This window comes from Oxyura jamaicensis, chromosome 1 (genome assembly GCF_011077185.1).
Source record: "Oxyura jamaicensis isolate SHBP4307 breed ruddy duck chromosome 1, BPBGC_Ojam_1.0, whole genome shotgun sequence".
Lineage (NCBI taxonomy): Eukaryota > Metazoa > Chordata > Aves > Anseriformes > Anatidae > Oxyura > Oxyura jamaicensis.
The window spans coordinates 83,172,222-83,189,955 of record NC_048893.1 but is presented as its reverse complement, the minus strand read 5'-3'; the positions used below and the strand labels follow the sequence as shown (position 1 = coordinate 83,189,955).

General features: G+C 51.7%; 1 protein-coding gene across 1 annotated transcript in view; it reads right to left on the bottom strand.

Annotated features, from left to right (window-relative positions):
* Positions 1-4,419: 4,419 nt before the first annotated feature.
* Positions 4,420-17,734, bottom strand: part of FSTL1 (follistatin like 1) — a 38,452-nt gene continuing 25,137 nt past the window's right edge. Inside the window, exons 3-11 of the mRNA XM_035314763.1 lie at positions 15,265-15,369; positions 14,051-14,180; positions 13,047-13,079; positions 11,338-11,468; positions 8,520-8,638; positions 7,909-8,021; positions 6,574-6,684; positions 5,539-5,636; positions 4,420-5,277 (exon numbers count right to left, since the gene is read on the bottom strand). Of these exons, the coding sequence (XP_035170654.1) occupies positions 5,233-5,277; positions 5,539-5,636; positions 6,574-6,684; positions 7,909-8,021; positions 8,520-8,638; positions 11,338-11,468; positions 13,047-13,079; positions 14,051-14,180; positions 15,265-15,369 (885 nt within the window). The 3' untranslated portion in view covers positions 4,420-5,232. The remainder of the gene's footprint in view (positions 5,278-5,538; positions 5,637-6,573; positions 6,685-7,908; positions 8,022-8,519; positions 8,639-11,337; positions 11,469-13,046; positions 13,080-14,050; positions 14,181-15,264; positions 15,370-17,734) is intronic.

Genomic DNA, 17,734 nt, shown 5'->3' with positions numbered 1-17,734 from the left:
CCTGCCCGCTGCACAGGCTCCTCCACCGCACCTGGTGGAGTAACGTGGTGTAGAAACATGAATCCTAACCGCAAAACTAAGCGTAGCTTTCCACACCCAGTGCCCCCGCCGCAGCTCGGTGCTGGGGGTGGGTCCCAGAGGCACCACCAGAGAGCCCCCAGCGTCTCACAGGAGCTCTGTGGCTGTTTGGAGCGGGTGCTATTTTCTCAAAAAACTTGTCAAAAAGACAAGTCTCAGAAGTCCCTCGGTGTACATCACATGGCCGAGGTTGGCGGGGACCTCTGGAGGCCATCTGGTCCAACCACCAGCTCCAGCACGGCCACCTAGAGCACCTTGCCCAGGATGTATACATCCAGACGGTGGCTGAGTATCTCCAGGGCCATCCTTGCCTGGACATTAAAACACAGCTTTAGTCCGATTTAATCCACAAATCTTCCCTCCGAAGGTCTGTCAGGCGAAGAGGCCTGATGCCGTTCACAGGCTGATAGCGACCTGACCTTGGTGGTACCATTCATCACGCGCAGAGGCAACTGGGGATCCATGATTTCAATTTGTCGCCCTTTGGACGCAGGTTAAAAGCTGCGCAATCACTAATCGCGTATGGGAAGACGCAGCAGCAGCGTGTGACAACAAGGAGAAGATTCACAGCCCGGGGAACTTTTGCCCTGACGATGCCTGGGCTTGGGAAGCAGCCTGCGTTTGCTTCTGCGTGATGCATAGCAGAGCATAAGAGGGAATGGCAGTCCCCTTTGTGGATTCACCGATGCAATCCCTGACACAAACCCAGAGACAGCTGCTTAAGAGCAGAAACTCTGTCAGTATAGTTATTTCTTTTCAACATTAATTCCGTCCACTGTGTGTCGGTTGTGCTGTTTCAGCTAGATCAGGGCAGTTGGAGGGAGGCTTTATGTAAGGACGAGGGTAAGGTCACCCGGATTTTACTCTGGTCTCCTGCAGTGCCTTGAGCACTAGCTCAACTTCTCAACCAGCTCAGCTTCTACCAAACTTGTGTTCCGTGAACCTGTTCAGTATTTTTCGGGCATCAAGTCTTACAACAGCCCAGCTTGATCCCATCTTCAGAATTAAAGGTAAGCAATAACTCAAAAATGCCATTCAGAGTCTGGACCAGCCACTTAAATAACATATTTCCCAGACTGAAGCTCAACAGTGCTGCAGAACTGCAGCTTAAGTGCACGCAGCCTCGCAGTGCAGCAGCTCCCCAGCGCTCACATGTGCTTTGCTCCCTAAAACAGCAGGTCAGGCTTTATGCCAGGCCTCTGCTGCAGGTGGGCAGCAGACTTCTTGCTCTTCCTCTCGCCCACCCCCAAAATCACTTAGCCTTGGCACGTATGCGTGGTGCACAAGGCACAGTATTTATAGTGCCATCTAGCTAAATTTGTACCCGGCGCTTCCTTTCACTCCATTTTAAAATCCTGGGAAATTGTAGCAGTAGAGATAAAAGGATTAAAACAGACCTATTTTACAGAGGAGCACTGGATGCCCAGGGAATGACAAGCGTTAAGACTGGACAGAGGCTGGTAAGTGCTACAGAGGCCGCGTAGCATTACTTGCTACAGCGCAAAAAGTAACACTGAGGGGCAAGGTTAATTTAGACTGCTTTGAAAAGAGCATGCGAGTAAAACAAGGGAACCCAGCTTTTCTCCCAGACCAACATTCAGGGCTTTCCTTCTTTACTACCCGAGGCTGCTGATCAGTCCCCGTAAGTCAAATTTACAAGACCCCTGGTTATAGGTTTTAGTTGCCTCTGGGTTCTTCCCACTTGGTCCACCCGTTCTGTGGAAGGCACTGCCCAAACCAAAAGGTTCTCCGGCTGAGGCCTCCCTGGTGCCACATGGGACGGAGCGATGGCACCAAGCTGTGCTGCTGGTGTCCTTCTGCGTTCCTCTGGCGCATGGAGACCTCTGTATAAACGTATCCATCACGGGATGTGCAGAAGGACAGCTGCTTTCTTTGTTTTGCTTGCTTGCTTGGTTGTGAAGAGGAAAATGAGGGTTCAGAAATATAGCATGGGTGTTATTTTTTAAATTTTGTTTTATTTGGCAGTAATATCCAAACCCCCCGCTTCAAAAAATTACAAAATCAAGTAAAATAAGTGCACTAAGGAAACCTACAGAATACTGATAAATTTCACACACGTACAGGAGGGAGTATAGAGGGAGGAGGGGGACTTCTTTGTTTGTTGTTTCAATTTGGCTTTTTGAAAAAAAACAAACAAAACAAAACACCTTCCCTGCCCTTTGCAATCTCTTGTCCTAGAAGGCAACACCTGGAATTCAGCACTTCCTTCCTCAGCAGCCGAGTCACCCTGCAAACGTGAGCAACCCACCAGCCTGATGTGGGGCATCGCTCACTGAGTGGTTGCCCTTCCCCTCGGTGTGGGGAGGCAAGAGGTTTTGCTCTCTTTTGGTTACCGTAGCCCTTCAAACTGGCACCGTTTGCCACAGATAACGTTTGCTTTTTGAGGGCACAATGAGGAAGAAGCTCCACTGGTGGCAGCTCTTTCTGTAGGGGCACATTCCCTGTGCCCCTACCCTCCCCTAGGATGTTATATGGCTTGTCAGAGAGCTTATCTTGCCTGAAAGAGCAGCACATCCCTCGGCCTTCAGTCCAAGTGCAAGCTCTGTAACCTCAATTGCCAGCACGCAACTCTCCAGCCGGCCCCAGGAGCCATCCTCGCAGACTGCATGCCCATGGGAGACAGGAAGGAGACGAAAATGCTGTGTGTACTGCAGCCTACAGACCTTCTGCCATCATCAACCTCCCCTTCCTGCACATGCTTTGCTTCTCCCAGCTGGAGATTTTCTTGACTGGACAATGAGATCTTCTTCCCATCCAGGGAGAGCCTTTAAGGCAAGCTGTTGTGTTTTCTCTAAGGCACTTAACGATCCAAACTGGAAGGAAGCGAGCTGGGAGGCACGAACTACCTTTCAGAGCAGGGTCAGAATAAAGCAAAACTTTTACTAACCACGTTCCTGTGGCTCCAGATCCAGCATGTGAAGCTGCTTCGCTCATCCTTGGGGGGAAGAGCTGGGGGGTGTCTAACGGGTGCTCCTGTCCCACCAACCGCTTCCTCCCCGTGCCACCAGAACACAAACAGTGACTCCCAGCGTAGTGCTGCCCCGCATCCCCTGCGGCTCCTGTGGGCTCATTCCCCTCACCATCACAGCTGCTAGCTTCTCACATCTGGACCTTCATGGGAGAAGAACCCCCTAAGAGCAAGCCCTTCTGTATTTATTACGCCAAAGCCTCCCAGCATGGCAGGGTAGGTTATGACTCCCACTGCAGATGTGGCACTGTGTCAGCCAATGGAAGTCCTCTGGATTCACACCAGGGAAACAGCTCAAAGACCAGACAACTTTGAACAAGTATGGCTCTCAGGTGAGACCACAGGAGGGACCGAGCTTTCTTCTTTTCCTGCGCTTGCTAGGCACCAGCTCATTCTTCCTCTCCAAGGAAAACGTTGTGCCAGAAGGGGAAGGCTGGGACACAAGCCCTGCTGATCTTCGCTCAAGCAGAACATGCTTCTGCTGATGCCAGTGGAGTTTCGCTTGAGTAAGCACTAGGGACAGCGAGACACTTGGCAACAATTGCCGGAGTTGTCCACAAACAGGAAGATAGAAATCTCAGGCAGTCATACGGATACGTGCAACTGCTTGGGATGCACAGCAGGGGCACGAAGGGAATGTGGACACAGGATGTTCCCGTGTGTAACTTTATGGAACAGATTTGACAACTGCAGGGGAAAATCAGCTGGGCTTGAGGCTAGAGAGGTGACTGTCAACAAAACAGCATGTCATTTATAACTAGCCAACGCTCTGAGAAACAAGTCAGGTGACAACGACCCATGAAGGGATGTGAGGGCGGCCACAGATGGTCTGATCTGTGAAATGTGCCAGTAATGACGATTCCAGCCCTCACTCCAAACCCACACCTGGAGTCCACAAACAATGCTGCTGCCTTACCCCGGAGGGAGATGGAAAACCCAAGATGATGGCTAACAGCTCAGGACCCCAACTGAACTGTTTTCTCTGTAGTTAAGCCTTTTTAAATACCCTGCTAACGTGACAGCCTGGTCCCTCTCTCTCTAGACTACCTAGCAGTTCCCCCTGGGCAATGTAGGGAAGCCTGAGCATGGACTTTGAGCACAGTCAGTGCTAGTCAAGGGAGCAAGAGACGGAGAGAGCTGCAGTGTCACGTCTGTGTCTGGTGGAACTTGTTACATCCAGCCCTGTCTCTTTGTCCCATCAGGGACACTGCAGTCCCCGACTGAGAAACACCCTGTAGCACAGGGCTCACAAGTCGCTTGTGGTGCTTGCAGTGGCTGAGTGCAGTGTGATACAAACTGTGCACGGGCATTACAGCACTGGCAATAACAAAAACCCACAGGCTGGGTTTTCCTGAAAGATCTAGAGCTACAAGACATACAAACGCTGCATTACTACCATAGGAAATAAAGTAATAAAAACGAAACAAAACAAAAGGGGGAGTCAGCATGTGAACGTGATAAGAAAAAAAAAATATGATAGCACCTTTAAAAGAGAGGGCAGGGAGAGTAAGAGTGAGATGAGGTCACAAGGAACCGTGTGTTGGAGCCCACAATGTACTGGAGGAGCTGCTGGGGACAGTCCGGTGGAAAGCAAGGAGGAACGTGCTGGACTCATACCCGCTGCATGGCACCATGAATTCCAGGTGTCACACGAGGCTGACCAGCTTTGAGGAGCTCGAACCAAAGGGGAGGGTAAGCAGGGCAAGGTCCTTGGCTAATGATGCCCTGCAGCACACATACCCAGCCACAGAACTGTCGGGCCTGTATTTCTGCAGCCAGGGCCGGTGCTGACAACATTATCGATTGAAGATCCCCTTTTCTATCCAGCACTGACCTCCGTCCTTTCCCCAGATCCAGGGGAACGAGAAATCCCTGTTAGCTCCCGGGAGGAACTGCTGCCTGCTCTGGGAAAGGGTCCCAGGGGCTGCTGCAATTGCCTCCCAGCCTTCCAAAGCCCCAGCAAGGAAGCTCCCTGAACAGGTGGGCTCTGCTCCCCTTTCCTGGCCCCATTCTCTGTATTACAAAACAAATAACCCATCGCTATACAATGTAAATATCTGTGACTGGGCAACTGTAGCAGACACTTGTGCATACTGGGATCAGCACTGGAGGACGGGGCAGCAGGTTGGGCCCATCCTCCTGGGCTCCTCCGGTGTGGAGGCCCCTCACATCTCCTTGGTGCTCATTCTCTTGGTCTTCTCAGCCGTCTCCTAGGGAAAGAGAGCACAAAACTGAAGCTCTGCACTGACACAGGAGCTGGCAGTGCCCTGAAGCCTTTGGTCCACCCACGAGCAGTGCCAACACTGGTTTATATCTCAAAGCCCAACACTTGTATTTGTCACTCCAGGCAACAGAGAAGATCTCTTTGCTGCGCTCCCCTGTCTACCAGAAGCCTCCAAGTGACAGAAGCAGAGGGAACTCCTCCAACAAGAGGACTTTACGCAAACGCATCTTCCCAGCCTCATACCAACCTGATGCTTCTGCAGCTCCTGAACGTATCTAGCTAGCTCCTCCTCAGTCAAGTCTTGATCAGGTTGCTGTCTCCCAGCAGGCATCTTCTCATTCTTCCCTGTAAACAGAAAAGGAGTTCAGTGTGGTCACAAGCGGGGAACACAGATTTCAGGGGCAGAACAAAAAGAGGCAGATCAGCCTGAGCCTACCTCAGACCATAGCACACCTTGAGCTTAAGGAGGCTTCGCATTGTCTGGCCACACCTTCTTTGAAAGAAAATAGCCCTTGTGGCTGCCTGGGACTTCAGGACCTAGGTTTCCAGCCAGTCCCTGTCTCTACTTACACCATGATAACTAATAAAAATGTAAGGAAAAGGCTGCATTCTGCTTCCCTCTCCTATTATTTAGGAAAAAAAAGCACCAATAATAAGTTCAAACATCTTGGCCTCTTGTAGGGAACAAGTGGAAGCTCAGTGCTATGCAAGCCCAATAACTGACGTGTAACGAAGAGGTGATTTTGCTTACTGGAGATGCATCTTGCTGATGTATCTGATCTGTCTGATTCTTTGGTTTCATCATCCCCCTAACAATAGCATCTAATCCCTCTGCTGCTCTGACACCGGCAGAAACTGAAAGAAAGTGTTGTCCCACTGCGTGCTTCTGCCACGGATGTAGGGAGCCAAGTAGGCAGCAACACACACCTACACACAGGGTTGCAGGCAGCTGCCTATTTGGTCCGTGCATGTCCTGAACCAGCAGGATGCAAAGCAGTTCTGGTCTGGAAGATTTGGTGCTGCGTTTTCATCACACCAAACGCAACCTACAAACCCCAGCAGCACTGCCCCCAGCTCAGTTATGCACTTTCTGAACTCTAGAACAGAACCAGCTTGGGTCTGGCCCACTTGGAACACAGGAGGGTGAGGGAGAAGCCACCCACAGAGAAACGATGAAGAACTGGAGAGAGAATCTGGGTAATTGGTGGCCTTGAAAAGCTAGAAAGGAAAAATCCCTTTTGTACAGAACCGAATACAACCATCCTCTGGAGGGCACACAGACCTTCACATGTCATTGCAGTGCACACCCAGTTCCCACAGGCACAGACGCAGCGGTTGCACTCCACCTGGGTCTCTGCTCCATCCTCGTAAGTTTCGTCTTCCAGAGCACACTCTAGAGAGGCACAAAACAAGGGCAGTGGTTGTGAGACACACAGTGGGTCAAAGACAAGAGACTCAGGAGAGATGCCTTTGGAGGAGGCCTTCCTCCCTCTAGCCACCAATCCACCAAGAGTAGACCTCAATGACTGAAATATTCACGTTGAATTTGGTGTGTGAAATTAGCCAAAAAATAATTATTTGGGAAAGTCAAGCACTTCATTTTGCTTCCCCAAATGCACACATTTCAATTTCTTAATTCCAAATGAAATCCTGATATGGAACTTGTCCGAATGTCCTGATCTGATATTCTGAAGACATAGATCTGACATGCCTCATACACAGAAGAGAGCCCCCAAAGTGAAAGTTTTGATTACTCTGAAACAACGCCCTGTGTCAGGAGGGAGAAGCTGGGGAAATGGTGAGTGCATTGCCTTAAGAAAGGAATGAAAAAAAACTTTCTCATTTTAGCTCACATTTCTTCTCACGGCTCTAGTATGCGGTTAAGTCAAGGCCCTCAAAGCACTGAAGCATGGTGGTTCAGCACAGCTGATCATCCTAGCTTCCCACTGAAGCAGGCAACAATAGAGGTCAACTTAATATTCCCTGAGAAGCACAGCCTCTGTCTACTTCTCAGTGCCACCGCAGCGGGATGCAAACCCAGCACCTTCGGACCGGCAGGCGAAAGTACCCCCTGAGGAGACAATTAGATGAACGGCTCCGCATGCCTGGTCAGCAGAACACTAAGCTGCTTCCACGTGAGCTGTAGCACTAAGCAGGATTTGGAAGGATAGCGAACTTTGAGACATTCGTCAGGGAGGGTCTCTGTGTGAAAGGCAGAGCGTAGCAGGACTTTGGTCTGCTCTGACTTTTCTAAGTTATCCAGACATGAACTCCTCACATGATTTATCTCCGCACTGTTAAACATATGCGTTGACGTTCCAAGCATGCCTTATCCATTTGACCTACGTCCTTGCTTTGAAAATACAAACCTTTTCCATCACATGAGCTGCGGGAGCTCTGGGATAGAAAAAGCAGTACCGTTGACAATGCAGGGACAGAAGAACAAGGGGTGCTGTAAGACGGGAGGTAGGAGTATGTCAACATACCCCTCATCATACTCAACATACAGCGTTAGCTGGGAGTTACGGCACCCGATGTCTGGCGCCAAGCTGATTCCTTTCCTTTCTGCCCTCATCAGAACCCTCCTAATTCCCCAATACAAGCGAAGAATTCCTACTTTTCTCTGGTGGGTTGAAGGATGGGCTGAGGCACTTGAGAAATTCATTGAAGCTGAGCTTCCAGTCGGCGTTTTCATCTGACAGCTCGATGAGGGCATCTACGCAGAGTCCCCTGAAAGGAAACACAGAGGTGTGTTCTGCACAGGGCTGTACCAAGCTGGTCCCTCCTCTGTTGGCTTCAGAGGACAGAGGCGTTAAACCAGCAACAGACAGGAAGGCTCTGAGATGCCTGGCAGAAAGGGCTTCTGTAAGAAAACCTCACTGATGCAGACAAAAGACAAACAGCCACAAAATGCTCCTTGGCTGGAGAAGGGCTGGGACGTGGAGGGGGGTGTATTCAGAACAAATCAGGCAGCAGGAATAGCACCCTGCTGACACCTACATGCTGTCACACGAGTGCAGATGCAAGCACAACCTAACCACACGCAGTCTGTTCCCCTCATTGTCTCGCACACAGGCGCACACACACAGAAAAGGGGAAACCTCTCAAACTACATTTTTCATGTGCCGGTTGCGCCAGCTCTAAGTGCAGGCTGTCCGTGAGCTCACTTTCTACCTTCCCACCACATCTGTTCCCTGCCTTCCTTCTGGCATCCTGTCCAGTGCCCACCTGAGCAGCTTGTTGGTCTCCTGGTCCATGTAGGTGGTGATGTTGACGGCAGTCTCATTCTGCTCCACAAACTTCAGGAATTCGCTGGAGTCCAGGCGGGAATCGCCGTCGTCAAAGCTCTGCAGGGAAAGACGGCGAGATGTGAGATCTGATTTATCGGTCCAAGGTACCCCTTCCTTACCGTTTCTCCATCGGTACTTTGCATTTTTGAAGTGCTAGTGAAACAGGTTGCGTCACCCCTGTTCTGCACAAAGAACGGAGGCTCAGAGCAAAGCAGCCAAATATCCATGCTAGCATCAAAAACGGGAACCATGGCTGTGGCCTCCTGCTCACTGATAAGCTACACTGCCTCTCATTCACCTCCTGCTGCTTGATTTATGGCTCTAACCCCACTTCTCCTCTTTGTTCCAGCCAGCTCCTAGCCTTCTTATATACCGCCTGCCTTAAAGCAGACCAGTTGTGCTCAAGAAGGTGTCAGCTTTCCAATATGTGAAAATCCAAAGCTGTGCCTGAACTGTGACAGTGACAAAAGGGAAAATCACAGGAAGTAATTTTCTGCTGATCCCAGAGAAGGAACAATTTAATGCAACAGCTAAATGCCTTGCCACCAACTTCATAGGGTCCTGACAGGGCGCCTGGCACTGAAGAGCAGACTTTTTAGCCCCAAAGTCCTGGCTGTACTCCCACAGCACTAATTGCATTCTGCCTCCCTGTTTGGAGATGTCGTATCACAGCGCGGGGCACGCAGCAGGAACTGCCGGGCCCCCTCAGAGACAGCTGCATTGCAGTGAGGGGAAAATGAGCTCTGCAAGCAGTCTGCTGCACGAGACGCTGGTCAATCTTCGTCCTGTGGCTCGGGGCAGGTCACTGTGCCCCCTGGGCAGGGCTGCCAGGAATGTTCAGAGCAGCTGCATGCTGTTACCTCTGTGGTTCAGCAGAAACCTACAGGGCTAGGAAAATTACTCTGTGTGCTGTAGCCTGTGTATAAGCACGCCACCAACATGTTTCAGCTTCGGCAAGATGTTGAAGCCTCTTCCCCCGCTGTTTCTTTTAAAAGGGGCCACAGCTCCCTTAATGACCCAGACTCAGTTAAGCCGGCTTTCTTGCCTTTCAAGACAATTGTCTGCACTTACCTGCTCCCCCAGAGACCCTCCAAAACAGAGCAGCTTCCCAGTACTGGCCTAATGCCTCCTGAAACAACGTCCTTCAAGGTCAAGGCCTGCCTGGCGTATGACCCACATCCCAGTGACTTACGCAAGGCAGGCTTCCAGCTTTTTTTTTTTTAATGCCACATCTGCAAACTCCTCTGGTCAAGGAGAAAAGGGAAAACCTTCACCTCATCCGTGCTTCCAGCGTTTATTGCCTGCAGGGCAGGAGTCAGGCCATTCCAGGGCAGCACATGGAGCCCCGGGCTGGGTGAGGCAAACATTTCAGGCTCGTTGGTGAAACAAATTGTGCACACGTGGACCCATTTAGCTTGCCTTGCTCGGATTTGTCTGAGTTGCTCCATGCCCTGCATTCTGCTTTGAAAGTATTTCAAAGCTCTTTGGGCTGTTGACACGGTGGATTACCACCTGACAGAGAAGGAAACTTGGTCCAAGAAAGGGTATGGCTTTGTCATGGAAACTTTTGCCTACTCGTGCTGGGGATCAGTGCTCCACAAAAAGGGCGGGAAATAAAGGAACACGAGGCTGTCTGCCCCTGAGCTGCAGCCATGGGATTTCACTGGTGGGGGCTGGCAGGGGGTGACCAGGCTGTGCATGGCAGCAGAGCGAGCCCACGGCTGGCTCAAGCATTTTGGCAAACCCCATGGCCCTGGCAGGTCTCCTGAGAAAGTGGCTGGGGTCGGGACATGTGCAAGAGGACACTGAAGCTTTTGGGTGCTGGCAGGGGTGCCTGAGGCAGCGGGCCACAAGTGGGTTTCCACAGAAGAGGCAGAATTAATGGCTACAAAAGGGAAGATGCTCTCTGGAGCACGGGGACCGGCTCCTCTGTCTCACCAGGGGGTGCCATTGCCATGGCAAATTTGCTTGCAGCACTAACTCCTGTCAGGCACCATTAATCTCTCGCTGTCAACAGCTTATGATTTAAGCGCTCCCCCCACTTCCCCACCTGCTCCTCCAGCTCCGTCCCGAATGCTTTGAAGTCTTTATCAGGAGCCGGGCGTGAGGGGGAGGGAGGCAGCAGCGCATGTGGCAGGAGCATGGGAGAAGCGTGTGATCCGCGGGTTATAAAAGGGGGTAGGGATGGGGTGGGAGACAGGCTGGCGGGGAGGAGGGATGAGGCACGGCGTTAATGCTGGGGGCTCATGGAGGTTCCCCTCTCTCCACAGAGCACCAGGGAACTGCCAGCTCTCTGCCACAGCTGGGCCACGCTCCCAGCAGACACATATTCCCCTCTAAGCCCCCGCATGTCCCCTGTCTCCGTCTCAGCGTGGCCTTGGGACTGCAAGTAACAAAGGATCAGCAGCCTCCGCTCCAGCTTGCTGCTCCCTGTAGCTGCGTTCCCAGCACTTTCACCCACCTTTTGTCCTCTGGCTAGCTTTTGACCTCTCAGACCAGATTTTTTTCCCCCATATTACATGCATGGTTGTCCTGCCTATCTTCTTTTCCCCACGGCAGGCCAGATACCAGGAGGCAGGAATGCCCCAGGTCACTTATCCGCGCAGCTGCTGCAGGCAGCCCACAACACACCACGCTGCAAGGCACACCAGACCCTTCTGGCCCCCATCGCAGCATCTCCACACTGTGCAGCCTCTTCGATGGGGGCATTGCTGGTCAAGAAATGCTCTCCGGCCCCTGAGGCAGGCCCTACTTGCCTTGAAGTACTTGTCCAGGACTTCGCTGTAGTTGCTGCCCTTGGAAAACCATCCGTCCGGGATAATCTCAGCTTCCAGCCACTGGATGACGCGGCGACGAAGCTCATCCCTGTCCGACTGGTAGCAGACAACTGTCACAGGAGACGGGGTAGGGGGAGAGAAACAATGTTGGCAGGGAGACCACAGAGAGGGGACTGGGAATAAAAGCCAGGCAGACAGTGCTGATGGCAGTCTGCAGGCCCCTTGGAGGTGATCCACCGACAGATCAAAGCAGAGGTGCCATGTGCTGAGCGGCGGACGGGCTGTGGGTGACACCATGTGGCAAGGCCAGAAAACGACAGCCCTGCCAACACTCAGCTGCCTTGCAGTCCCCTAAAGCTTGTGGAATAGCAGCCCCCGAGCTCCGCTGACCCATCTCAGCATGAACAGTCCCCAGGCTGAGGGAGGAAGGCGACTGAGTGACCCTGGACTTTGTGTGTCCCCAGGCTTTCCAACCCCATGCAGAACAGGCATGTGGCCACGAGCGCTCGAGTACAAAAACTCCCATCTGCTGCAAGGGCAAAGACAAGACCGAGCAAGCCTTCCACAACACTCTCCTCAAAACTTGAATTTTAGGGCCTAATAGCTCAGGAGATTTTGTTTCTTCAAAATCCCAGTTTGCCCGCTCAGACTGGAAATTAGCAGGGTCAAGTTGCGCTTGTTGTCAGCGCTCTCCAGATGCACAGGTTTCTCTAGGAAGGCATCATTCTGTCTACTAGTATTAAACTCTGCATTTAGGCTTTGTATTTCTCAGAGTTGTCACACCTGTCCAGAAGGGGAATCTGCGTGCGTTTGTGTCAGTTACACACACTCAGGATCTCCTTCCGAACCCAACGACTACAATCATAACTGCACAGACCGATGTAAATAAAACACCCATAGGGATTCTGCATGTTTAAATTTGAGCTTCAATGAAAGTGCTTTGAGGTGGTGGCCAGGCTCTGACATGGTCCTTTGCTTGTATGAGGGTTTGCTCTCATCTCTCCCAGGAAGCTGAAGCTGATGTTTACACAGCTCCAGCACCTAGAGGCCATGGGTGGGAGCATGGTCCCCTGATGAAGCACAAGCCATGGCCCCAAAATCCATAGCCTAAGTATACAAGGCAACAGATAAGGAGAGAAATAAGGCACAGGGAACCAGAGAGACTTGTTGGCTGATGGGAGAGACGGTTCCGCTACACGGCCTGACTCCCCCCAAAATGTCCCACTCATTACACAGTGTTGTCCCTCTGCCCCTGGGCTCCCATCACTGAATCACTCCTGAAGAAAAGTCTCCGTTTAAAAGAGGGCTCCGGGAGGTGGGGGGGACAGCTCCAGAGTTACTGTGTTGTTGATCCCCAAGGAACTCTGAGACTCTTCCCTCAGTCTGGGTGATGAACATGGCCTGCGTCCCTAGGGGCAAACTGTGCTTCACTTCACCTTGTACATGCCCAGAATCCCCAAGATTTCCCAGCACAGTTAAGAGCCCAGGAGATGTATGAGATCTGAAAGGTTACCCAGGAGTAAGGAGCCGAGCAATTCAGCTGATTTATCAACCTAGGCTCTGCTACAGCCAGTGCAGACGTATCACTTGCACGCAGGGCTGTGCAACTCCCCCAGCAGACCTTCCTCCCCGCCTCTCTTCCCAAACACACACAGAGGCCCCTGGCAGGTAAGGAGATGGCTTCTCACCTGGACTTGCAGCTGGATTCTCAGACTTTTTCTCTGTTAAAGGAAAGACAGAAGATGACATTTCTGATGCAACATGAAGCAATATGAACCTCTTCCCACCCTGGGTGTTATTGGGCAAGAGATGGGAGCTTTTGGAATCATGAGGGCCATCGAAATGACAAAGGGACCGGAGCATCTGTCGTATGAGGGGACACTGAGATGGCTGCAACTGTGCAGTCTGGAGAAGGCTCAGGGAGGATCTCATCGATGTTCTTGAGGTCTCTCATGAACAAGGATGGCAGTGTGGGCTTCGGAGGTTTATCCTGAGAGTCTGACCTTTCCTCAGCTGAGAGAGCTGCCTTGCTGAAGCCACAAGCTCACCACAAGGCAGTCAGGAGCCTGCGGTAGGAGCAAGACGTTGCCCTGCTCCTGAGTGCCCCACTCCCAGGAACACAGGGAGAAGATATGTCCAAGAGCCCACCACACCCACAGTGTCACTGAGCGCACTAGTGAGGGACAGCCCAGCTGGACCTAAGGCCTCCAGCCACATTCTACCCATTTGCCTAGGGGCTCCATTTCAGCTCATGCCTCAGTCCCTAGTCCTTGCCTGAAATTATGCCTGTCTCCAGCTCTGTTGAAAGCATTCCTGTCCCTGGACATAGACCTTATTGATCCTGGCCTTGACCTGGGCCTTCTCACCTGGATTTCAGTCTTGCTGCATCACTATGGACCTGCCTGGTTATTCCTGGCCTGTGCCTGATTCAGGTTACCATCACCAGACCTGATCCTGACCTGATTTCACGGCTCAGCTTCAGACCTGGTTCATCACCACAAACGTGCCTGGTGATCTGGACTCTTGGTTGGGCCTGGCTACCGTTCCCAGGCTTGCTCCATTTACCTCGCTTGGTAGCTGTGGGATAGGGCCCTGGCTCTTGGGGCCTCTGCCTCGCCTTGGTACCAGGCTGGGCTCCCAGCTCCCACTCCCTCACAGAGCAGCCATCCCTCACAGCCCCCTCAAGTGTTACCTTTACAGTGTCCATCATAATCCACCTGGATCTTGGAGCCAGTGAGGCAGGCGTCACGGTGCAGCTCACAGTGGTTCAGGTATGTCTTGCCATTGCTACCACACACGGGCCTCTTGTGAGGTTTACATTGCTGCAAGAGAGACAGAGAAGAGGGTGTTTTACCTGCCTCTTTGGGACAGCTAGAGGGAGCAGGCACATCCCAGGTTCAGCCCAGCCCAAAAGGCCTGTGAACCCTCCCATCGCTGCCCCAGAAAAACCCACATGGAGAAGTGTGTGATTCAAAGGCTTCCCTCCACCCCCGCCCCAGTCACCAGCACCACAGCAGGAGCCTCCCTGAAAGCAGAGCACAGCAGAGAAATCGGCACCCAGCAAAAATACTGAGTACGGTCCTGCAGCTGCAGACGTGGCTCCCCTGCTTGCTCAGCTCTGCTCCCTGTAGACTCTGCTCCACCTTTCAGCTTCTGAATTCAGCACAAACCGCCAGCCAACAGCAGACAGCACAACCTTGAGCAGAGAGAGACTTCACCCGTGCCACCGTGCAGGGCGTAGACTTCTGTCTCGTGCCTCTTCCAGGCTGGCCAAGCCTGTCCAGGCGCCTGCTAATGGAGCATTTCCCTCCGCAGCGCCCAGGCTGGCCCCGTCTGAGCTGCAGGCTCTGAGGGAGGCCGGAGCAGCGAGCCCATGCCCAGGAGCCAGGCAGGAATGGTTTGAAAGCACGGAGCAGAGCGGAGCAGGGAGACACTCTGTCTCTACAGCTGGGAAAGGCTCTTCTAATCATCTCCGGCTCCCTGCTGGAGGAAGCTATTCACGCTCACAGCACTCCACCGCAATTATTTCCATTTCACAAAGGCTGATTTTTTAGTAGGGTGCTCGCAACCTCCTCAAACAAGACCCGAGGGAGGGAGGGCCGTCTTGCAGCTCGCAGACCACTCCTTCAGTGCCCTCTGCAGCCAGCTGCATATCAATACCCAACTGGGCTTTCCCAACAAAAGACCCCCAGCCAAGCCTCCCATGTGTGTAAAGGCTCGAGGCGGCTGTGTGAGCAGCACAGCTGCGAGCCCCAGACAATGTGCACACTGCAGGGACAGGCCCTGCTGTTTGAAGAGCCGCTGTGCATTCGCAGCTGCTTCAGAACAGCCCTCGGGATCCCACCAGCGACCAAAGCCCAGCCCCAGGGGGCAGGTGGTGGTGCAGGAGCTGCTCTGCCCCCCTACCTCAATGCAGAGGCAGGTCGGGTCTCCCTTCTCCGTCACCGCACATTCCCGCCCGGCTCCGCAGAAGACATTGGCACAGATTTTAGATTTGCTTCTCGGCTCCTCCTGAAAGACACAAAGAAAGAGACACAAAATACATCAAGTCACCCGGACCAGCAGCAGCAGCCCTCAACACAACTTTCAAAAATAATACATTTAGCTTCTAGGCTGGAGCACAGAGCACCCAGCCGGCAAGGCGCAGATGACAGAGCAAGACAGACATGACAGCAGTAGATGGACAGCTCAGACAATAACCAGAAGCAGACAAAGGAGCCAGGGTTACAGCCCCAGCAATAGAAGGTTTCCTCAAGGTCATTCCCTGAAAATCACCTAGGAGAACCAGAGCAAACACAAGCAAAAGAAAATCTAGTGTGAGTGGCGAGAGTAACTCCCCCAAGTCAAGGACTGCTGCCTTCATATTATTTCATGGAGGGTAGGCAGCAGAAATGTCTTTGCTTGAGACATTTAAGAAGAAGGTGAATATAACCCTGGAAAAAGGTATGGCACCAAACAGAAGGAAGAAATCACCATCAGGCATCAGATAATGCCCCTGTCATGCACAAAAAAAAAAAAAGCTTCACAAAACTACACGACCCATTATCTTGCCTCCACTGGTCAAGACTAAATGCTTCAGAGGAAGAAGCACTGTCAGGGATAATTACACCGTAACCTTCTCACCGAGAAAATTTCTTCCTGGTCCCTGACAGCTAGCTGTTGACCTATGCCCTGCAGCACAATTTCTACGCTTTACAATTTTCTCTTAGCCAAAGTCATCATAAATATTCCTGTTGCACATGTCATTGTGAAATCCTTTTTCTTTTTCATTTTATTTTAATTTTTTTTTGTTGAATCCCACTGCATTGGACAGTTGACAGCTATCAGGGCCGATTTCCACAGGTTAATCATGTTTTCAAAAAAATCACCATTTACTTTCATCAGTTGAAGGTCTCTTTTTTTTCTTAGACTCTCGGGAGAGAAGACCAGGGCTTCTGACTTTGAGACCCTGGTTTAATTCCTTGGTTTGCCGTTAATTTTTTTGTGACCCTCGTTTCATCTGACAATTCCCACCTAGAAGTCAAAGACTTCTTACCTCCCCATCCGAGTATTATTCATTGTCTCTGCTCACTTGTGCTGTCTCTGTAGCTCCACCATATACTTTTGCACGTAGGTGATCAAAAAGGAGCAGAATCTGCCTGAGGAGCATTATTGATACATATAATGACAAATGCTGAGCACGTTTTTTTTTGTTTTGTTTTTTTTTCTCCTTTTGCTTCTTTGCCACAATTTCACAGCCAGTTGCTGTCTTTATTGAACAGCCCCCAATGAGAGCAGAGCATTTTCTCAATGACCTTGCCCTAGTCTTCAGCATGCTTTGCCTGCTGGCGTGCTCTGGATTGTTTCTGTTGTATGAAATCTCTTCTCTGAGGTCTCAGGAGTCTTCTCAGCAGCCCAGGCCGCACTGGAGAAACACTACCTGCTGTCCTTCTGATGGGAACAAAAAGCTTTCCTGCTATCAACAATGTCTGCAGCGCTTTTTCCTCTTTTGGTATCACCGCGTGGAAATCTGTAAAATGACTCCAACTCTTGTAAAATGCTCCGTGTGGTTTGCTGTAAAACCAAGGCTTCGCATTTTCGTAACGCCTGATGTGCCAGGAAATCAAAGCGCTCTCGAGCAGTAACAACAAAAGCTCCTTGGGGAGGCAATCTGATGCATTATACAGGCCTGAGCACCGCACAGATAAGGCAAAACCAAAGGCAACACGGTGATGCCTCGGGTTGCAAGCCTTGCCATGTCTCCCAACGCCTAAACCTCTCTCCTTCCTGTGGTGGGACGGGGAAGGAGAAACGCTATGTTGTGTTGCAACATCCAAAGAGAGGACTGGGCACTGAGAAAGCATTCGGCTCGTGCATTTCATCCCGCTACCCAAGCGTGCCTCTGTGCTAAATGGCTTTTGCAGAGGCGCCAGGGGAGCCGGTCCCGTGCACGCCGGAGGGAGCACAGGGCCAGGCAGTCTGTCACCTCCAGCCGTCTGTGCCGCCGGCTCTGGCAGCACGTTTCTCCCACTGCTCTCGTTTGGGACTAATGAGCAAACCTGACCTAATTCCTGCAGCAGCTCCCTGGACTCTCCAACACACTGGTGTGACAGGGCGGAAATTCGGCAGCAGTGTAAAGGGAACAGATCAGCACGAAACAAGCAAGCAGCCCCAACGTAAACAGACAGTAAGGTGAACTCCAAAACTTCTCTTTCTTAGGGCTATTGCTCCAGGGAATCTGCAGGCTCTGCAAGAAACCTGGGACAAATTACTCTTAAGACCCATTTTATTTTCAGTTGTCAGAGAGGAGCTCAGTGCACAGGGCTTGAACCACGCCAGATCCTAAGTTCAGCTCTGGGATCAAGCCTACCTCCCAGAACACCGTTACTGTTAGGAT